The sequence below is a fragment of the Poromitra crassiceps genome (genome assembly GCF_964638095.1).
Source record: "Poromitra crassiceps genome assembly, chromosome: 11".
Taxonomy (NCBI): domain Eukaryota; kingdom Metazoa; phylum Chordata; class Actinopteri; order Beryciformes; family Melamphaidae; genus Poromitra; species Poromitra crassiceps.
The window spans coordinates 23,939,467-23,960,811 of NC_139643.1; the positions used below are offsets into that span (position 1 = coordinate 23,939,467).

Sequence of the window (21,345 nt, forward strand, 5' to 3'; positions counted from 1 at the left end):
ATCTACACACCAGGTGTGCTGTCGCATGGATTGTAAATCATGTGACAAGACCATGAGCTGAGGGTTATGAGACAGAAAACCACAGAGAGCTGAAATTTTACTGACATCGGAAGTACGTTTTATGTTTACTGTCAATCTCATCAAAGTTTCTGAAGATCATCTCCACGTGAACCCACTCCATAAAGCTGCATTTCCCAATGAAGGGCTGGGCAAACACCACATACTGATACATATTTCAATTCAAATACATGTCACTCTTGTGTTAGAATGAGTAAATGGGCATTGACAGTTTTTATATAACCCTTGATCAATTCATCTTTTATCTTTTATTTTTTATTTGTCTGTAGGCTACATACGTGCACTGCCAAGAGTAGCGGCAGCATTATAAACCAGAGACCAGACTATATCAAAAACATAAACACACAGTGGCGTCTTTCATGCTACTCTCGGTTTCCAGACGTTTCGTCAGCGGCACCAACAGCCTCCCTTTGGAGATTTGGAGATGTTGGATTGTCTGGGTGCTGCTCAGCCATCAAGGACTTTGCACGACATACATTCCTCTTCCACTTAAGGTATTTCTTGTCCCAGGCCGCGCCAATCTTTTTTAATTTGAGAAGGCAGTTCTGCTTGGTGACACAGATACCTATCTGGGCAAATCGATCAAAACATCTCTTCTTCGATCCACCGTGCTGCATAACAAGTGCATTTCTGTACATTGGCGCACTCATTAATTTGGAACGTGCCCGAAGAAGAGTCGCACCTGCCATAGTCATAGTGCATGTCTTTGCCCGAGCAGTTTTTTCTTTTACTTTTTCACCAGACACCTGTGTGGAAGCAGTACTTGCACTCTGTAGAAACTGTAAGAATGTTGGTGCGTACGTCTCCCACTCATCCAGAACCTTGTCCCAGGAAAACCCTTTCAGGTCTGATGGAGTTGTTCTTTTCAGTATAGAGTTCAGTTTCTTGAGAGTCAGTCCGTGGCATTCCTTGTCCACACGCTTCAAAACCTGCTTGATGATAATGTTGTCTAAACCAGGAACATCCATTAACAACTTTGGCAATCTGTTGGTGTGATTGGCTACAAGACAGGTGCCAATCTTCTCCAAAGGACCAGTAAGAATCCTCGTACGTGTGTAAGTTGGAGTAGTGACAACAACCTTACAGAAAGAGAAAAAGAAAGACAACAAGAACATTGTTAAATCTCTGATTATCATTTGAAATCATTTCATAAGTGTTATTGTCTTAACAGGTATATTGATTAAACTCTCGTAATAAAAAAGTTTGATTGAAAGACAGGTTTCTCCAGGGTGAGAAACATTACAAGAACCCCTGCTACTTGGAAGATTGTGTGTGTGTGTGTGTGTGTGTGGGGGGGGGGGGGGGGTGGGGGTGAGAGGGAGATTTAAGTCAGCGGGGGGCATGGGCCTTTGTTTGCTGGCCTGTGGATGTGGTCACGGATGCTACTATTTCAATGGGAAGTAGTCCGTCACATCTAGCAGTTTGGCAAAATAGTTTAATAGTTAATAGTTTCCTCAAGTTTCTATAATGTATTCTCATTACATATCCCCCCTATATACCTATGTTTTCCAGTTCATGAACTCACTTGAAAATGGTCGAACCACGCCATCTAGAGGCGTTATTCCACTTTTTAAGGTGGACTGGAAAATTCCAATCGGGAGCTGCGAATCGGGAGCCAACTTCAGCCTCGTAACGGTGTGATAGACAGCTTACCTTGGTTATTCGTTGGGTTTGTTGTGAATCTGGCCTTGAGGCAGCACCTGGATGCTGTTCTGGCTTTATGCCAGCGCAGGTCGTCTCATCTGCTGGTAGGATTGCTAGTCCCAAATCATCGCCTGGCTCCTCGGGTTTAACGCTGGTCAAAAGGCTTTGAGCTGCCGGGCTGGCGCTGCTGGTAGTGCCAGCGTCCTCTGGGGGAACGCGGGCTCTTTTTACCTGCTGCTGACTGGGTGTTGAGGGAGCACATCTCTTCTTAACCCTCGTCATTGGGTTTGCCTTTTCATGAACAAAGCTGCGAATTTGCTCCACATCAGCTTTGCTCCGTCCATAGCGTCGCAAAAGCGCCCGACAAGTCCCACATACCGCTCGAGGGAGACCGTCTCTCAATGTAACTGGTGCTCCTGTAATGTCCTCCAAAGCAGACGTGTAGTCTGGACGGACGGATGAATCTCGTCCTGTTAAAAGATTGTGTTTGTTTCTGAGCGATAAATATGTTTCTCCACAAACGCGACAGACATCAACAAACTTGGAAGGAGTTTTCGTCGGTGACTGCGACGCCATTTTGAGATTTTACCGCTGAGTACTCAATTCACATGTTGCTGGTACGGCGATGTTTTGCGAGACACCGTCCGGTTCTGCATGAGCGTCAGGGAGCGTCACTGCCCCCAGAAAGCAGGCCCGCCCACAACACTCATGATTGGTTCTCCGATGCAAGGCTTCCAACGGCACGAAACGTTATGAAAATATTTAAATAATAATAATCTCAGTCTTAAAGTAGCGAAATGGAATTTGGCCGAGCTGAGAGTCTACTTTCATGCATGCAGCGAAACTGCTGTCTGTCTGACCCATAGACTGTAAAAATAGGTCTGACCACAGACTGTAGAAAGAGACGCAGGATAGCCAAGCGAATGTGATTGGATGAACGTTTGACTAGGCCAATCACAGGCAGAGGGTGCCTCCTAACCTTGCTTGCAAGATGGATAACCTCGCGAGATCAAGAGAGCTAGAGTAATGTGGAGCTAAACCGTCCATCTGGCAGCGTCAGGTTATGACTCATCTATAGTCATAATATATATGGTTTATCTCTATGGGATATAGATGTGATAGAGATAAACAGCTTATTTCCAATGTGGACTTTTTCTTACCCTGAATATTAACCTAACCAATCATCACTCCTCATGCCTAAACCCAACCAATCATCACTCTGCAATGCATGCCTAAACCAAGTTTTTGTCATTGCCTTGTGGTCACTTGTATTATATTCTTTGGCCAAATTAATTTAAAAACTAAATTTATTTTGAATGTGTGCCAAATCTGGTTTTATTTGGGGGGCAGGGGACTTCATTAGAAAGTAACAATGAAGTCATGAAAATCGACTATTTTCTTAGCACCCCTGACCCCTACAGGTCTAGCCTGGTCTAGCCTCCCCCAGCCCCCCCCTAGAAAAAATCCAGGAGCCGTGCCTGCTTTCCCCTACCTAAACCTCACTGTTATTATATTCAAGACCGCTGCAGCGACCTCCAGACGGTCTTTGGCTTAAATCGGTGTATTTTGACAACCCGGGAACTAAATGGTTTTAAAAATCCAACTATTAACATGGATGTCACATTCTGATGCCATGATAAAACACTTATCAATTTATTTTTTCTAAATTCTGAATTTTATTATTTAGACAAACCAATAGTCAGTCACAATAGATGATAGTCTGGAAACAAATATTTTTCCATACTCTTTTCCTTTTTCCATACTTTTCCCGACCTGGACAATACTAAAATTAAATTCTATACTTTTCCATATTTGCATAGGAACCCTGAAATATTCTAGGTCAATCTAGATGTTATTCTAGGTCTCCAAAAACACATGGGGAAAAACAAGTCTAACAAAAGCTGCAGTCTGGTGTTTTTGACAGCACTAAAAAGAAATATACCGACATGCAGCACTAACCAAGGGATGATCCAAGACACTAGTTGCAATAGTCTGCATTGATACTGTATGGAGTGCAACACAACTGCAACGGAAGATTTTTGTAAACTGGCAGCCTGCCTCGAAAAAATAAGCGTCCTCTCCTGCAGACCTGAAAGCAGGACAGAATGGCAGAATAGAGCAATATTTACTCAACCAGTGAGAAGGTGAGCTATACTGACGACTACCCTCAAAGTGATGATGCATTCCACATAATGCATTCACACCGTTTCCTGTACCTAGCTGTAGTTGCTGAATCTTTAAATTATCGGCAAATTCACGACTCGGCTTGGTAGACCACGGCAAAATAGGCTTGTAAGGAACAAGCTTTATTAAGTAAAAAAACAAAAACAAAAAATAATGACAAACCACTTTCCTCAGTTACAGAAATGGAAGATATCTTTGTTCCCCCCATCAAGCGAGGCAAGTACGCTCTCAGGGTCCAGATCACAAATATGTACATTAGAAAACCGAGCACAAAACTACATTTCTCAGGGTCAGGCTGAGGGCGTGGCCTTGCGACACGGAGCCTGACAGCGGTTGTAACGACTAGACACGTTGACTGCAGACGATGCGGGTGAGGACACACTGAAAACATTGCGATGGAGTCTTGTGAAGTCCCATCTCGCTGCATCATTCCCTCTGTTCCATCTTGACTTTGGGGGGCTTGAGGAACGACCTGTTTTTCTTCTCCTTTGCCTTCTTGCCTTTGGCCTGGAACGTCCTCCAACTGTCCACGCGGCCGTCCCTCGTTTCCTGACAAATGATGCATTTAAAAAAAAAGAAAAAGGGGAAAAAAAGAGAGACTCTTATAGGGTTCCCACACATTTTCATGGATAACATTTTCAAACTTTTTCATGACTTTTCAAGGATTCATAATGGAGCTCAACAATCGCGTGACATTCCGTGACGTCTCCCGGTCCGGAAGAGAATTCCCCATTCATAGATATTTTGAAAAATCCTTATACAGTATAACGAATTGTGAGTGGCCATAAAACATTTCACTTTCACAAAAAATAAATAAAACTGGTGGTTTTTATTTGAATGGGGAATTCTCTTCCGGGCGGGAGACGTCACAGAACGTCACGTGACTGTTCAGCTCTATAGAATTTCCATGCAATGTAAGGCTGACTCTGAATAAACACCAGAAATGATTACTACACTGTTCAAATAGGAGACACCTTTATATTGGATTTTAGTACTACAGAGTCACTGCATCACATTCAATTAAAAATATTAATATAAAATAGAAGAGGTACTAAAATCGACAGAGCTACATTATGTCAACAACAGCTACAGAAAACACATTTGGTGTTAAACGTGGAAGGTTATCCACGGAAGATTACTGTAACAATTAATGTACTGTAAACAAAATTCAAATGACTTTTCCAAAACTTTAACGAATTTGACTAATTCCATGACTTTCCAGGCCTGGAAAATGAGATCTTGAAATGCCATGACTTTTCCAGGTTTTCCGTGACTATGGGAAACTTGCTCTTAGGGATTTCTAAAAACAAAGTCATCATTTTCCCCAATTTAGGAACACACCTCAAAGTTTTTCTGCCACTCTCTCTCTCGTTTTGCTTTCTCTGCCGTCTCAATTTCTTCCTCTCTTGCCCTTTTCCTGTGGAAATAAGAGGAATAAAGAATAATGAATGCATTACCTTTTGGAGGAAAATATGTTGCTTTAATACTAATAGTGATCATCTAGTTTGGAGAATATATTTACTGCTAAAAAGACATTCACTACGATAATAAAGCAGAGGGTTGCAGCGCGACGCACAATTGCCCAACTGCACGCGACGCACGCTACAAATGAGCGCATGATTAGTTTATATATACTAGGCATCGCGCGCTCAATGCCTAGGCCGCAGCTCGGCTGCTACGTGGCCTCGCCTGTCCGATTGGTGCGTGCAGGCGTGTGTGTTGCTCACTATATGTTATTGCATCAGTGATGTCACAATGCCTCCGTGTGTGTGTGGGCGCCCCACTGATGACATCATCAGTGTGTGTGTGTGCCCCCCTATGACATCATTGATAATCTTGTCACAATGCCTCCTTGTGTGTGTGTGTGTGTGTGACATCACTGATCAGTCTTGTCACAATGCCATCGTCTGTGTGTGTGTGTGCGCGCTTATGACATCATTACTGATGACATCACATCATTAGCTAATTAACACAGAACACAGAACTTGAAACAAACATAGCCCACATACTCAAATTTTATATATTGATTGATATATATATATATATTTTTTTTTTCGTTTGAAATTTGTACCACATCCACTTCAGTTGTTTAAGATAATTCTGCAACGGTGTTTCACTGTGAAACCCCATGAATGTTTTGTGGACTAAAAAAACTTCCATCGGCATGGGGGTGAGTGGATGACAGAATTTTCATTTTTGTGTGAACCGGACAGGTTTTGCCGAATCAAACATTTACCTTTCATGCATGTCCTTTGCATCCCTTTCCTTCCTCTTGATCTCTAGCTCTGCAAACAGCTTCATGGTCTGCTTGTACACTGCTTGCTTGAACTGGGAAAAAGCAGAAGAACTAAGTACAGGGTACCTACATGTCCTTTTGCTGATGGAATTGACCATGCCATAAATATGTATTCCACATTTTGTAATGTTGATAATTGGCTAAAACAATCAAACAAACTGAAAATGTGGATTAAGAATGCAAACATGGGTCATTTTAACACATTAAAACTGTCAGGGGCCTCAATTACAAAATATTTGTATTCTCTTTGTAAAAACAGATAACGCATTTTTATTGCAGCTACATCCAAGTAGTACCTTTAAGTACGTACCTATTCATTTTCTCAAATTATACGTGAAATATCAAAAGCATAAAGCAATGGCTGATAGACAACAACTCTGTTTTTATGAGCAAATGATGAAATCCAGGATGAAGTCAAAGAACATATTCCCAGGTGATCCATCTCTGTGAAGCCTTACCACTTCTTCGTCATCCTCCTCCACGTATGGCACCTTCCCATCCTTCTTCAGCTGTTTTCTTTTCTCTTTCATCTGTCAGAGCGTGTAGACAGAGTGTGTAGACAGAGTGTGTAGACAGAGTGTGTAGACAGAGTGTGTAGACAGAGTGTGTAGACAGAGTGGCAGAAGAAAAGAAAAATGTCACCAAAATCCCCGATCACTCACGATAACATGTGGAGTAAAACGGCAGAGGCATTTCTGAGGGAAGGGAAACTACGCAAGCACTCACATTGTGCTCCACATACTCCCTCCCTGCATTGACCACGTCTACTGCTCTCTTCTTCTGCTCCCCATCCAGTAGGTTTTTGTATGCCTTGTCCACAGCTGCAACACATGGCCATATTCAGGTAGAATCAAACCTGTACATCTATTCTCTTCAATCTATTGAGTACATGTAAAAAAAAAAAAAAAAAAGGCAGCAGTTTAAACTGTAATCTCAACATATGCATAGCAATTGATTGGTACATTTAGAACATAAATCATAGACTCTTTGATGTAAATATGAGCTTTTTTAAATACCTTCAAAGGCTAACTGTGCTCTTTCTGGGTCACCCTGATTTTTGTCAGGATGGACTAAGATGGACAACTAAACAGATAAAGAGACCAAAGATTAGGAAATGGAAACATTACACATGTCATTATCCCACACCTGCACAGTCAAGACATGCACTCATAAAGAAAAGCATTTCACGTTTTGCTTACCGCTCTAAATCTTTTCTTCAATTCGTCATCTGTTGCTTCTGGATCGATTTGCAGGACCTGGATGAAAATAGTGTATCCCAAATAAGCAGCACACCAGAAACCAATTGTTGCGCAACGGTAGCACCACTGTAATAATAATAATAATAATAATAATAATAATAATAATAATAATAAAAAACAGTAGACTGTGTAGCATTAGGTCAGTCACACTGTTACCTCAAAGGGGTTCAGATTGAAGTAGGATGCGCCAGGTCTGAGCAGCCTGTCTATCTGCTGCTTTGAGGTTAACACAGAGTCCCGCTTCTCAATCTGCTTCACCTGTTACAGAACACACACAATCATCATAAGCAGCAGCACATTCAAATAAGTGTCAAACTGACAAGCACATCTGACACTGAACTGCCTTTGACATCTATGTCTCTTTTTTTCTTCCATGTTGGCTACGCGGGAATCAGTACTACTGTATGAAATTGACTACAAATAGAGCGTGTAAACCTGTACCTCTTGATCTAGGATTATATCTTTCCAGGACGGACCTCGCTGGTCCTTTGTTTTTTTTTATCAGTAACTTGTATAAATGGACGATCAAGAGATTAGACACATACCGTTTGCTTGATAGCAGTTTTAGTGGGTCAACAACACCTGCCCAATAACTAACATTCAGCTAATGAGCCAAAAACTGCCATGGCAAAAGTCGCACTGGCTCGTTAATTGCATGTGGGAGTGAGTTGAAGCATCCTTGGACGATCTTTGGCAGCAGCTAGGCAGAGAAATTAAAGTTGCTCACAAAACACCAATATTATTCTGCAGAATTAGCGTTAGCATCTTGTCGTTAGCTGATGCTCATGTGTCTCACGTGAGGTCCCACAAGTGGCAAACATTGAGGCACCGACTTACAGCCGGCATAGGACGAGCAACTGCAGCTTGCACAGCGGACATATTCACGTAGTTTATCTTACCTCCGTGTAAAAGTGTTGAAATAATTCATCTGAGACGCTCTGAGCAGAGGGCTCTCCTCCGGCGGCCGCCATCTTGACCCAGGTTTACATGTGACGTAATGACGTCATGTGACGTTCCTACTCATTTAGAGCGGAAACTACACACATCCAGCCCATACGAATCACAGTTGTCTTGTCACTCGTCCAATGAAGGATTCATTATGGGCTGGATACCAGGCTAACACACATGCACATTCTTACTAGATTTTTGCGAAAATAAATTCACATGAATTGAGACCAGAGCAATAAGGCATATTTGATCTTCCTGCTATTAAGTACACTCCTGTGGTTAAACATACCTTTTATTTTGAAAAGGACAGCAGTTTGGGTTGACAAATAGTGATTTGGAAACATTGAGACAAAACGCGCTCTTCACCGTATGCTACGTTACATTTCCAAGGCCATTTATTCTGCAAATGTAATTCAAGGACCTCCAAGGCCTGCAACAGCGTCAATAATCGATCACCACGTGGGGATGAGCAGGGTCGGCGCAGGTAGTCCACCAACCTGATGCCTGGGTCCATGTTAGGGATTCACAGCGTCACAGGGATTGCGGTGCACACAGTCCCAACAAGTCCCCTCAAACTGGCTATTGTAACTGGTGTTGGTTGCCTGGTACATGTCAGTCTGATAGTCATAAACCACTACAGTCAATTAAGAATACTGCCACAGTAAACTGTTCTGAATGACTTCATAAGGAATTGTGCCAAAATGTTTACACATTTTTCAAATGCCCAAATGTTTACAAATCTTTTTATTTCCCTTAAAGTGAAATTCTTTGCCATTATGATAATAAACAGGGTTATAAGCAGCTTTAATGCTTTTTTGTGATAAAAGATAACTTGGACATAACTGATCATCAATACAGGAATAAAGCAAGAATGTCAACATCGATCTTTAAATAAACATGCACACACAAATGGTTTACTTTGGTAAATAAAATGTATTCAATACAGATCATTGATCTTAAGATCAACAGTAATCTTTGATTCAACACCCGACATTAAAAAGCTTGTCCCGCTGCACGTTGGGATCAGTAAGGCTGGTTAATCACGTCCGGTCCATCAGCTGCACTAAGATCCTCTTTCAGGGTCAGCATCTGATGCTGAACCAACAGGACTGCATCCTCCCACTGCTTCTGCAATGGGAGAAAACATGACAGGACTCAACATCAGTACTAAGATTAATTAGAATAAGAACAAAAAATAATTACTTCTTTTTAGATTACAAAGCACTAAAAAGTGCAAGCAATTGTAGCACCAGCAGCACCCCTGAATACCTGGTTGGAAATGCAATCGCTTGGATTTTAGTTATGCTGCATACAAATACCAATGTAATTTCACCAAGTCACAATCATTTCTGACCTTTATCTTCTGCTTTGAGCAGTACACAAGGAAGCCAGTGAGTCCAGCTTCGATGGGCAACAGGAACTGAGTGCCGTCCTGTTAAGTAGTTCAACCTGCGACGGCCCAGACTGGCATCTTATGGAGAAATAGTCTCCTGACTGAACTAGAAAAGGGCCACACAGAAAAGGGCATTTTAAGTGATATCTGAAATACTTTGTGTAAGCACTTCGGCTGGATCTGTGACTTACTGCCCTGGGAGGTAAAGGCAAAGGGTCATAAAGAGATGACTGGCACCAAACACCACATATCAAATAAATGAACATGTAAAAATCAATTCTAAACACTAGTTCAGATAATGAACATCTTACCAATAAGTCCTTTCCGTTCCTGTGAACTCTTTCTTTCATTCACATGGACAGAGGACAGCTCCCTTACTGCCTGGTGACAAGAGGCAACATATAAAGAAACAATTCTAATTGAGAAGCTGTTCAAGGACATCCAAGTTTTTAAACGGCACTATAAAGTATAGAATTCTTCAATACAAAGATAAATATTTTTAATTTGATAGAATCAACTTTCAGAAATGAGACTGAACTCCCTACATCAGTGTCTTACCTGTCTGTAAACCAAAGATGAATAAATAAAAAGACATTACTGTACACCAACTATTGCCATCTTGTGGTCTTAAAGAGTAAAAACATCAGTTTCGAGACACATCCATTGTTCCAACATCAGCCAATTTTGGCAACTTTTAATTTAGAAAACCCACGGCAATTTGAAGAATTTTGAAGACCAGTTACTATACTTATAATTCATCATCCTGGCAATACCTTTACAACTCAGGAACTGACCAATAAAGGGAAATTTCCAATATAAATAGAACAATGGAGTAATAGCTGTGCTTGTATACAATTGCAACCTCTAGTGGTGTAAGAGGGGAAATGCCCCCTCCCCCTCCAGGAATGTGTCATGAGACAGCTGAGGTGATTATGGTGCAGCGTGTAACACATGTAACAGGTGTCTGCAGGGTTTTTGCAGCGCTTACCAAATCCTTGACCGTCTGCCTTCTGGCAGTTTCATCCAACTTAATGAAACAAGACATTTGGCCACTAAGGATTGTTCATGGCTGGTCAATTGGCTTACGGAGGAAACTGGCACGATTCGTTTAGGTTTATTAAACCCCCGAAACTTCTGGACTACAACTGATTTTAAATATTTAGACTGATTCTTCACAGTCTACTGAAGTAACTGGCATTCTTCACGATCTGAAGAGTCTGACTCCCACTAAATTATGTATGATTCATAGTACAGTATATTAGTAGGGGGGGAAAGGAAAAAGAACAGTGTAATTATTATGACTAGTTTCTCCAGTGATTAGCTGCAGGTGAGGAGACAGTACTCTGTGCAAGGCTAGCTCACCCTTGAGTACCGTTCAGGTGAGTTCCTCACTCTAGCGGTGCCGCTCTCAAAGCTTCTCCACCTAGGCAGGTTGGAATAAGAGGACAGAGACATCAAACAGAATACAATGATATCACGGTACCAAAAGGCAGGTTCTCAAAGCACTTTGCTATGGGGAAGAAAAATAAGAGTACTGCAGGAATGAGTCGGAAGTAGCAAATCGCCGCCATGTTGGTCGTAAGGGGGAAAAAAGGGGGCAATGAGATTTTAGTATAGGGATTTTGGTTAAATGCATGTAATACGGTCTGTGGTTAACACAAGCTTATGGGAGGGGAAATGTGTTTAGCATGATAATCTTCACAAACGACGATGACATTTTAAGACTTTTGTAGCGTAAATGCATTTTTTTTTAATGCGATTTTCAGAAAACACTTCAAAAGTCATAAAAGTGGTCCTCGGTTGTTAAAATTATCCTGCCGAACACAAACTTCCCCACCCATAAGCTTGTGTTAACCACAGACCTTATTTCATGCATTTACCAGAAATCCCCATACTAAAATCCCATTCGCTTTTCCCCCTTACGAACCAGCATGGCGGCGATTTCTGGCTAAGCCTACAAAAATACGTCATCCCTGCGGTACTCTATTGAGATAGACACGCAATTGCTAGGGCAAAAGCACAGAAGTGAACTTAAAGAATTTTAACCCTTTGGGATGGTCAAATCCTTAGCGTCTTCAAAAGGAGAGGAACCGTGGTTGAGAAGCTGTGCATGATGATTTTGGGATTAAAAATGACTCTTCTGTCGTTTGAGTAGCGATGATTTAGGGCGGCCTTCTGTACAAATCCATTCAAAAGGTCAAAGCTTGTGTTTAACTGAATATAGCTCCCACAGTATCTTAAGTGACAGACTTCTTTAATGGTTCTTGGTATTGCTGTGATATCACTACAAGAATTAAGCAATGAATGACTTGCAGTCTAATGTAACATGCACTGGAAAATAAAGGGTTAAAATCCGGTTAAATCCTTCTATCACCCAAACACCATTAGAGTTCTCTTGTCCCGTTGTCTGATTGTTTGCACAATTTCAGTGAGTCTTTGCTTATTCCTTTGAGGCAAAACCAAAAAATTTGTCTTGTAAAAGAAGATCTCCATCCAAATGTGAAAATTGAGGTAGAAATCAAATCAAATATTGAATGACAACATTGAATTTGAGGTATTTGACAATTGACTGATGCTCAACTGAGTTTTATTGAAACGGAAACAAACGTAAAAGTTATAAATACAAAGAACATCAGAGAACAAACTGCTATGGCTCTTAAGGTAAGCCAAACCAAAATTCTACTGGGCAAGTTCAAATAAAACATAGGAAGTTATATCAGTTTTAAAAAAACAACACAATTTGTCTACCTCTAGAAATGCTAGGCATACACTTTGAACGTTACAAAACTGTTTCCTTCCTTCCCGTGGATTCTTTTCTCCACCACTGCAAAAAATGAAGATGAAGCTCTAACCATATGCATTTATTTACAAGCAGGTCCCTAAGCAACTATGAGAAACCACAAAGAAAGGAGTACAAGTAGGGGAGGGGAGGGAGGGGACACACACTTCCTGCAAGGCAAATAGCACGATTTAATGTCCTCTCAGACTTTGGAAAATGAATGTCCACTTTTTGTTTTATGTTCGTTGGTGGCTTTAAAAGAATCAGGAACAAAAGGTAACAATAAAAGTGTTTTGTGTGTTTTAAGACACATGTCCCAATGTAACCGTAGGAGTAAGAAATGATTCAGCAAAACGGTTACGCTCACTTCTTCAGCCAAACGATTTCCAGCCAATCAACTTGAGCCAATTCTCGGGTCTGTCCACTTTTTTTTCTCTGTGAATAGATTTTTTTTCATGAGGGATGAAGAATAAAAAGTCAATCAAAAATTGGGGCCCAATCTCCTCTTTCCTTTTTATTGTTCTTTTTCTCTTTTTTTTTTTTTTTTTGGTTGTCACTTACTTTGACAAATACCTTTTGGTGCATCTACTTCCACTGCTGCCCATAAGAATCCTGTGAAAACTCCAGGGTGTCATTACTGTAACCATAGTTACCAGAATAGTCGGCCCCTTGCTGCAGGGGCTGCTGGGCGATGGGCTGGGACCCCCAGTTCTGCTGATTGTTGGTCTGGCGGCGCTTGGAGTCAGGCTGGTTAAACACGTCTGCCTTCCTCTTCCCGCCAACGTTGCCCCCGCGATTGCCCCGGGCCCCACGAGGACCGCGGCCCCTCTGCGGCTGGAAGGGGGATCCCCGCCCGCCGCGGCCGCCCCTTGGCCCGCCTATGGGCGGCCCTCTCTGGGAGTAGCCACCCCGGCCTCGTGCCGGTGGCGCTCCACGGGCCCGAGGTGGAGGAGGTCCCCCCCTGCTGGGGCGAGCACCACGGCCCCTCATGCTGTACATGTCTTCGTAGCCATAGTAGGGGTCTTCGTAGCCACCACGGTAGTCATGATAGTCGTAGCCGTAGTAGTCGTCATAGTAGTCTTCGTAGCCATAGTAATCGGGTGGATAGGAATAGCCGCCGCCGCGGCCACCCCGGCCCCTGCCCCGGCCTGGTGGGGGCATACGAGGAGGCGGGTAGTAGTAGTAATCATCATACCTGCACAGGGGAAAATAATCCATTACTTTCACAGAGTTCCTTATTTTAGACTGGATGCTATTGGAGTTAACAGCTATTCAGCTAGTTTAACCAATCGGATATCTCTGCTCTTCTGCCTCACCCTGTATTCCTGGTGGTCTGCCGAGCTGCCTGGCGCTCCTTCCTCTTCTTGTCTGGGGGCTTTGCCAGGACGATCTCAATTTGCTCTCCCCCTAGCTCCTTCCCATTCATTTCCTCCATTGCCTAACAACAACAACAAAACAACTCGTGACAATGAATCACAATCAATTATGTGACAGGCAAAATACCATTTGCAAAGCACGGACGACCCACCTTCACAGCAGCATCCCTTTCCTCAAAATGGACAAAAGCATAGTCTTTCAGCTTCTTCACTCGCTCCAGCTTTCCAAACTGAGAGAAGGTTTTCTCAAGAAGCTCTTCAGTCACTGGTGTGGCCAGCTTCCTTACAAAGAGCACCTTAACCTATGCAGGGGGAAAAGCAATGCTTCTGATACCATGTAAAACGGGACACGTGGTTGTGTTGTGTACTAGAGCGTGAGAGAGATATTGTGTTGTGTACTAGAGAGAGTGAGAGAGAGACATCAGACTTGCTCACCTTGGCCATGACCTCTGGGTCTGGCTCGGCGACGGGGTCAGCCCACTCTACAGTGACTGGGTTCCCCCACACCTTCACCTTGCCACTCATAAGACGGCGGCGGGCCTGTGCTGCGGACTTGTGGTCCTCATACTCCAGGAAACAGAAGCCACGGTTCTTCTTCTTGTCATCTGGCTGGTGGTACAAGATCACCTCCTGCAGTCCCTCTGGAAGATAGAAAAAGAACACCATGAACATAAGTTAGCTAAAGGTAAGGTTCGAATAATACCGCATGAGGAAAAATGACAGCCTATTTTTTTATAAGGCACGGAAATGACAAAGATGACTACAATTGAGACGGACCTGTAACTTTGCCAAAGTCTTCCAATATACTGTCTCTTGTCTTGTTCTTTGGAATTGATCCGACAAACAGGCGATTGTTTGCAACAGATATACACACTCCCAGGTACTTCCCCGACCGGATTTCATAGTTATCACACTGAAAATAAAACAAAGAGGTCAGCAATTGTTGTGTGAAATGAATTATGAATGAACGGCACGTGTGTGAACTCAGCCACAGCTGTGCTACTCAAAGAAGATTTAAATTTAGCACATTTTCATTCCACAACAGGGGGGGGGGGGACAACACTATTTTAGTGCCAGTGGTTGCTTCATAAATCCCAACCCTTGTTTCTATTGATAGCTATATGACAAGAAGGAAAACAAAACTAGAGTCAATGACATAGGACTGGGCGTTGGAATTTGAGACCTCTACAGGCTCTGATACAGCAGATCTCTTCAAGAAAATGTTGAGCTTTTGGATACATTTCAATGCCTTAAAAAGTATAAAATTGGCACGGCGTGGATAGATAGGGTGTTTCAATGCCAGACTGACTTACAAGCTTCACAGCCTCCTGCGCATCCTCCTTGGTGCAGTATGTGATGAAGGCGTAACCTCTATTCTGACCAGAAAGAGGGTCCATCATTAACCTGAGGTCCCAGATGGCACCGGCCGTCTCAAAGAGGGGCACCAGCTCATCTTCATACAAGTCCCTGGGGATCTTTCCCACAAACACCTGAGACACACGGGTGGAACAGCTTTAAGGATTGTGAGCATACAATTCGATATCAAGATAGTGTTACCAGAGCACAGACTTGATACTTCTCACCTTACTTAAAAAAAACAACGAAGGCACTTAAGCAAGTGCTGCGTCCATTAAGTTTCTTTCTGTTGCGATTATTTACCTCAGTTCCAATCCCAGGCTGTGTTCCTGTAAACACCTCCTCAGGTGGGGGACCTCCGTATTTCCTCTGCCCTGTGGTGACATCCAGGGTGTACCCTGTCCGATCCAAGAGAGCCTGAAAAAGAAGACGAGAACAATACTGCTGAGTCGGCAGGCGCACGTTCATATGGTCCAGTTTCATAGCCACTGCATTGGCCTACTTTCTCATAAGCCTCGGCCCAAACAGTTTACCTTTATTTTTGTCTCATCTGGGCCCTTGGTGGACTCTTGCACTTTACTTCCTTGCTTTTCTCTCTGTCTGTAAGTCTTCATGACTCCACAAAGGAAAGCACTTTTGTTCTGGGGTAGAAACAAACAAATGTGATTAAATTATCTGTAACAACATTGCAAAAACAAACACAAAAGGTATTAGAATGCAATCAAGTCCTCACCTGCACATGGGACAGGTCGCTCTCTTTGAATTGCAGCAGCACAGTGAGCGCCCCCTCTTCGTTGAACTCCCGCAGGGCATCAATGGCCCTCTCATCCAGGTCAGCATAAGCGACCAAACCTGCAGTTACAGGGCAAAAGTCATTTTCAGGCTGAAGTAGATACCCATAACTCAAGTAAAATTCAAATTAATTATAATAATCGGTCGAGGCAATAATTAGCCCAATTGCCCACCTGTCTGGAAGATATTATCCAGACTTTCAGCCACTTTCTGGGGCAGGCCGGCATCGATGAGCGTCTGGTAGTTCTCGGTGTGTGTTGACACGTCCATGGGCTCTTCTTCCTCCTTTTCTTCCTCCTTTACCGGGGCAGAGCTACCGTTCACCTCAGCGGCAGCCATTCTCCTTAATAACAAGAGAAGTAAATTAATATATTGTTTACACCCCCCCCCCCAAGAGGAGGAGTGGACAATAAAACCACATTTCTATGACCAAAACTGCAAGAAAGATTTGATCAAAACAATCATAATTTGGCTATTAGTTGGTGTATTTGTAAACGATTGTGTTGTGACCGCGTGCACAGAGTATGTGAAAGCTCAAACAAAAGCATAGCCTGCAAACGAATATGAATAGTTTATTGTTGTCAATTAACTGGCATCAATCTGAACAAACAGATCCACTAACTATTTTATACCGCTGTATTGGTAATGTTCGGTTAGGTCTGCTTGGCAAATCTTGCCAGCCCTTTCAAAGAAACCTGTAAAAGCCAGCGCCCCGCCCCCTTCGCATGCAGTTTGCTAGCTAACGAGGTGAATGCAAATGTCATTCTACAATTTGAACAAGAGAGTTTGAATGCATTAAAATGGTTAATAAATATGAACAAATGCATTTTACAGCATTTAGGGTCGAACCGAAAACCACAAATCATGCTCTCGGTGCGTCAGTGTGCGTAACCAAACAGTAGTTAGCGTTAGCTTGCTGGCTAAGCTAACGAGCTTATCGTTATGGCTAAAATGAAGGCCTCGCGGTGCAGAAAGAGGCATTTCATGATTAAAAGGCGCAAACACGTAGCTAGCAAGACTTACCGATCTATTTCGGGAACGTAACAGCGGCGCGAATTAAATTATGTAATAATTACCGTGTTAGACGTACTCAAAACACCTATTTTCAATAATACGTTTAGGTCTACCCACGAGACAGATTTCCAGACGGTCCCGTCGTTGCCCGTCGCCCGAACAACACCACCGCTAGGCGGCGATCAACGCGAGATTTGGAGGAGGAACTAGGACTAGGAGCGAGAGGTGCGTTCGTTTTGTGAATGCGGGAGACGCGTCATGTTTTTTTATTTATTATGCTATTACAGATACAGGCTTCATGAACAACATTCAGAGAGCCTAGCATTGATCTGCAGCTACTCATACATATATGTGAGACTGATTAAGTATGATAAATAGTAGTCCTTGAGTTTTTAGGGTCTCGTGCTGAGGAGGTGTTTGTTCAGTCTCTTCTTGAAGGCATCAACACTGCTTGATGTAATGTCTCCAACAACCACGGGGGGAAGGCTGTTCCATGTTGCTATGGCAGAGTGGAGAAAGCTCCTGTCCAGGCATTTGGTGTTTGCCCTGGGCAGTGACAGGGCATGGTTGGGTGGGAGTCTCACCAAAACTACAAAAACAATCACATTACACTTAGCTCAAAACGTACTTTACAGAGAGTGCAAAGCCAACTGTCATTTTTCATTAACAAACCGCCCCCCAACAGAGAGAGGAAACTCGGCGCAGTGGCATGTGATTCAACCTGAGCGGATCCCTGACTTTCAGCGGGCTGTGCGGGGTGAATAAATCGAGCGCTTCATCTTCAAATAGCCAACGAAGTATCAAGGACCATGGGTTTGTTGACTGGCATGATTCCCTTTTCTTTACATTTGCATAGACGTGAATATGATAAACACATTTCCCCAACACAATTATTTAGAGTGCAATCTAAATCTGACTGACATGCAAATAAGATGGGAGAGATGCAAATGAGTTTCACACATTTATAAATGAGACAAAAACCTCAATGTAAATGAAAAATTAAGCCTTTTAATATGTTTTTGTGTCGTAAACATCTCATACAGCAGCTGCCTATCAATCAATATCTGGTAATCACTGACTTTGCAATAGCAATAAGGTTGTGTTTAAGGTCAGAGTGCCGATGAATAGGAATGAATGATAACTGGCAATCCAAGATTCAGTCGTCATGTTTCAGCTTTCTGATTTTGCCCTTATGGCGGTCGATCTCCCGCTGCAGGCGTTCAATTTCTTTTTTGTGATGGTCGATCTCCTCTTCGTGATGCTTCCTCAGGGCGGCCAGCTGCTCCTTCTCCTTCTGCCTGCAGGTTCAAGCACAGTGAAGAGAAGTTAAAAGCTGGGAAACAGGTTCCTCAGGTGAAAGTGGGTTAGGATCAGGACAGTGATGTGATTCTCAACCTTTTCCATATCAAGGACCACATTCAACCAACATTAGACCCACAGAACCCCATTTGATGAGATATTGTCTCTTAGACCCAAATCTGTTAAAATTTGTATTATTGTTGGAGATGATTTTATCCAGAATTCAATTACTATATACAGACAGTAATTGAATTGTAATTGTAGTAATTGCAGTAATTGTAAGTAGTTTCACTGTTAACAGTGAAACTATGATCAAAACAGTAATATTTCTACATTATCTAATGGTGTTAACTTCTTGTAAATGAAATAATGGTGAAGTTTAACAATTCATCAATAGACCCTTTTCACAGCAGCGATTTTGACATGTCAAAGCAGGGTAAACACAGGTGTAACCAATAACATTAATGAGGGCCCTGACACCGGAACACCTAAATCAGGGGTGTCAAACATACCCCTGGTATGGAGCCTGGTGGCCAGAACCGGCCCGCCAAAGGGTCCAATTTAGCCCACAGGATGACTATGCAAAGTGTGAAAATTGCACTGAGAGGTCCTTTAATCCAATTTGTCAAGCTCAGGCGTTGACACCTACATAATAGTGATGCAGTTGTGAAAGCTAACAGCCAAAACACACAGGACGCGTAAGCGCAGCCAGTTTTCATTCGGCGCCCATGTTAACTGATCTGACTGTCCGCGCCACGCAGCGTAGTGCGCTGTGCTGCGCTGCGCTTTAGTTCGGCGTCTGTTCTATTTTTTACACGATCCGTGAGCGAAAGAGACTGCAGGAGCAGGGGGAAAGAGAGAGAGGTGGGAGTGACGTTGCTATCTGAAGTGGGGTTTCAGGTGGTCATCCGGCACAACAGAGCTAGAGAGACAGAGACTATAGACCTTGTTAACAAACACTCTTTGTCCTACTGTGGTCAGTCATTCAGTGTTTACCCCAATCCCAAGACATGGACATGCCATAAACAGTTGTCATCAACACATTACGCTGATGCCCGGGCCGGAAAAATGTGCTCCCTGTGTGGACAGCCAGGCGCCTGCTCGTGAGGAAAATGCACTTCGCTTCCACGTCCTGTCTGTCCATAGCGTAAGAGGTACCAGGATTCAGGAGCAAGTCACAATATTAAGTGTTTTCTGTATTTCTCACTAAATGGTAAACTATTTTCATAACCTTGAATACAGAGAACTGCACAATTGCCATAATTTGTAATGCACAGTTACAGACAGTAGATTTAACAATATTTTTTATTGCAAATCAAGGTACAGTTGTACATTGGTCAACAGTAAAGCAATCATGCAGACAGTAGATTTGATATGATAGGCCTATGGTAGCCGAGATGTGAAACCATGGTCTTAAAATATACCTGTAGTCCTCATCTTTACACCAAAAGAAATGGGGAAATTTGGAGGTGTTGTTATTTATAGGTTGTTATTATTATACATTGATTTTCTTTGTCTGGCCCACTTGAGACCAACTTGGGTCCCATGTGGCCTTTGAACTAAAATGAGTTTGACACCCCTGACCTAAATGGAACGGAACCATCATTAAGGTTTGGTTACATCTGTGTGTTGCCCTGCTTTGCACGTCAAAATGGCTGCTGTAAATTCCCCGGCATCCCCTCAAGGACCTCTGGTGGTCCCCGGACCCTACGTTGAAAGCAACTAGGTTTACTGATTATTATGGGATGCACCTTACTCACCTAAAGTATCTCTCCTCCTCCGCTGCTTGTCGCTTTCCAAAGGCTCCTCCTGCCTCCCTCACTGAGCCTCCTCCGCCTCCTCCTTTCCCTGCTCCTTTGCCCAGCTCGCCGAGCTAACGTGACAGTCAACAGAGAGAATGTTTGAATCAAACTACACCATGATCAGATGGCAGCAAAGAGAGATGACAGACACACACATTCATTGATTGAGAGAGGATCAGCTCTGTATATTTCTCAAGTGATGACATTGCAGCAGGACATTTGCCTAGCTAGATGCGAGCATGCACATTTTTATTTTATTTAGCCCTGAAAATTGATCATTATTTTTTTATTAAGCGCTTGTATTCAGTCCATCCGCTGTCCAGCAACAGTAGGCTGTGAGTAGCTCCAACATGTCGACTCGCTAGTTAGCTAGCCTGGCTAACGTTAGCAAACTTGCTGTCAAACAAAGTTAGCATTTAATTAAAACGCCATCTGTAACAAGTCGACACAAGTTTACCTGGTCAGAAGCCATTCTAATCTGAGTGGCAATGCATCCCCTAAAGTTAAGCCTGGTAAGGAACCGTGCCATTATCAGTCTGATACAGTGCAAACAGCACAGCTCTACTACTGCACGTCTGCACCTCCAAATGCGGAAATGTCAATATAGCACAAATAAATAGCTCGTGCCGTGGCATGGGCGTGGAGAAAAACAACACCCACTTGCTCGAATGGTCGACTCGTTACTGCCGCCCGGTGGTAAGGACAGGAATTGCAGCGGTTGTGTCCAGTGGAGACGACATGCTAAATGGATTCGATTTGAGTATTATCGGCTCACATAACATTATTCGTCCACGAATGTTTGGACTTGTGCATCCTTTGTGAATGTGTACAAAACTTACAAGTTAGAGCAATGTTTAATTTGCAGTCTTGTCTGAATTTGATGAGTCCATTAGATTTTTTGTGTGGACATGTTGAGTGCAATCAGAATCAGTCACTAAAGTACATTTTCTCTGACCCGTCAGGCCAGTGATTCAACCTTTTTCATATCGAGGACCTCCTAATGATTTGTCCACGTTAGGCTCACATATCTCCATTTGATGAGATTTAGATTTCAGTGAGTGATAGATTTATTTTTGTATTTGTAGGGCGAGGTATGTGAAACTATGATCAAAACATTAATCCTCC

General features: G+C 42.9%; 4 protein-coding genes across 8 annotated transcripts; all 4 read right to left on the reverse strand.

Annotated features, from left to right (window-relative positions):
• Positions 1-273: 273 nt before the first annotated feature.
• LOC310784656 (uncharacterized protein) lies at positions 274-2,232 on the reverse strand. The gene is made up of 2 exons (XM_083645673.1): positions 1,732-2,232; positions 274-1,157 (listed from the first exon to the last, which is right to left on the reverse strand). Exons 1-2 carry the CDS (start codon positions 2,002-2,004, stop codon positions 441-443), a joined length of 990 nt encoding a protein of 329 aa, XP_083501799.1. The 5' UTR covers positions 2,005-2,232; the 3' UTR covers positions 274-440.
• Positions 2,233-3,400: 1,168 nt separating this feature from the next.
• Positions 3,401-8,443, reverse strand: dnajc8 (DnaJ (Hsp40) homolog, subfamily C, member 8). The gene is made up of 9 exons (XM_083645715.1): positions 8,361-8,443; positions 7,618-7,719; positions 7,402-7,458; positions 7,219-7,285; positions 6,929-7,023; positions 6,661-6,732; positions 6,143-6,234; positions 5,248-5,323; positions 3,401-4,455 (listed from the first exon to the last, which is right to left on the reverse strand). The coding sequence occupies exons 1-9, from the start codon at positions 8,430-8,432 to the stop codon at positions 4,333-4,335; spliced, it is 756 nt and encodes a 251-aa protein (XP_083501841.1). The 5' UTR covers positions 8,433-8,443; the 3' UTR covers positions 3,401-4,332.
• Positions 8,444-9,328: 885 nt separating this feature from the next.
• Positions 9,329-17,267, reverse strand: LOC310785328 (heterogeneous nuclear ribonucleoprotein R-like). 5 transcript variants are annotated; one of them, XM_083646362.1, is made up of 15 exons: positions 17,129-17,267; positions 16,279-16,448; positions 16,047-16,165; positions 15,847-15,954; positions 15,617-15,730; positions 15,271-15,447; positions 14,735-14,870; positions 14,393-14,598; positions 14,110-14,259; positions 13,898-14,019; positions 13,235-13,776; positions 11,165-11,225; positions 10,114-10,179; positions 9,764-9,903; positions 9,329-9,537 (listed from the first exon to the last, which is right to left on the reverse strand). In XM_083646362.1, the coding sequence occupies exons 2-12, from the start codon at positions 16,442-16,444 to the stop codon at positions 11,191-11,193; spliced, it is 1,875 nt and encodes a 624-aa protein (XP_083502488.1). In that variant the 5' UTR covers positions 16,445-16,448; positions 17,129-17,267; the 3' UTR covers positions 9,329-9,537; positions 9,764-9,903; positions 10,114-10,179; positions 11,165-11,190. The 5 variants fall into 5 exon arrangements, with proteins under 5 accessions (XP_083502488.1, XP_083502487.1, XP_083502486.1 ...); XM_083646361.1 differs by having other exon boundaries at positions 10,114-10,183; XM_083646360.1 differs by having other exon boundaries at positions 9,764-9,908; positions 10,114-10,183.
• Positions 17,268-18,107: 840 nt separating this feature from the next.
• atp5if1a (ATP synthase inhibitory factor subunit 1a) lies at positions 18,108-20,810 on the reverse strand. The gene is made up of 3 exons (XM_083646154.1): positions 20,678-20,810; positions 20,179-20,291; positions 18,108-18,417 (listed from the first exon to the last, which is right to left on the reverse strand). The coding sequence occupies exons 1-3, from the start codon at positions 20,747-20,749 to the stop codon at positions 18,276-18,278; spliced, it is 327 nt and encodes a 108-aa protein (XP_083502280.1). The 5' UTR covers positions 20,750-20,810; the 3' UTR covers positions 18,108-18,275.
• Positions 20,811-21,345: the final 535 nt, after the last annotated feature.

Excerpts from the sequence above, each read along its gene's own strand:
- LOC310784656 (XM_083645673.1), bottom strand. The coding sequence starts at position 2,004 with ATGACGAGGGTTAAGAAGAGATGTGCTCCCTCAACACCCAGTCAGCAG. Across the intron at positions 1,158-1,731 it reads AAACCCAACGAATAACCAAG|GTTGTTGTCACTACTCCAAC; the intron begins GTAAGCTGTCTA and ends TCTTTCTGTAAG.
- dnajc8 (XM_083645715.1), bottom strand. The coding sequence starts at position 8,432 with ATGGCGGCCGCCGGAGGAGAGCCCTCTGCTCAGAGCGTCTCAGATGAA. Across the intron at positions 7,720-8,360 it reads TTCAACACTTTTACACGGAG|GTGAAGCAGATTGAGAAGCG; the intron begins GTAAGATAAACT and ends GTTCTGTAACAG. Across the intron at positions 7,286-7,401 it reads TGAAGAAAAGATTTAGAGCG|TTGTCCATCTTAGTCCATCC; the intron begins GTAAGCAAAACG and ends TTATCTGTTTAG.
- LOC310785328 (XM_083646359.1), bottom strand. The coding sequence starts at position 16,444 with ATGGCTGCCGCTGAGGTGAACGGTAGCTCTGCCCCGGTAAAGGAGGAA. Across the intron at positions 15,955-16,046 it reads GCGACCTGTCCCATGTGCAG|AACAAAAGTGCTTTCCTTTG; the intron begins GTGAGGACTTGA and ends TTTCTACCCCAG. Across the intron at positions 14,020-14,109 it reads AAAGGGATGCTGCTGTGAAG|GCAATGGAGGAAATGAATGG; the intron begins GTGGGTCGTCCG and ends TGTTGTTGTTAG.
- atp5if1a (XM_083646154.1), bottom strand. The coding sequence starts at position 20,749 with ATGGCACGGTTCCTTACCAGGCTTAACTTTAGGGGATGCATTGCCACT. Across the intron at positions 20,292-20,677 it reads TTAGAATGGCTTCTGACCAG|CTCGGCGAGCTGGGCAAAGG; the intron begins GTAAACTTGTGT and ends CTGTCACGTTAG. Across the intron at positions 18,418-20,178 it reads GAGGAGGAGAGATACTTTAG|GCAGAAGGAGAAGGAGCAGC; the intron begins GTGAGTAAGGTG and ends TTGAACCTGCAG.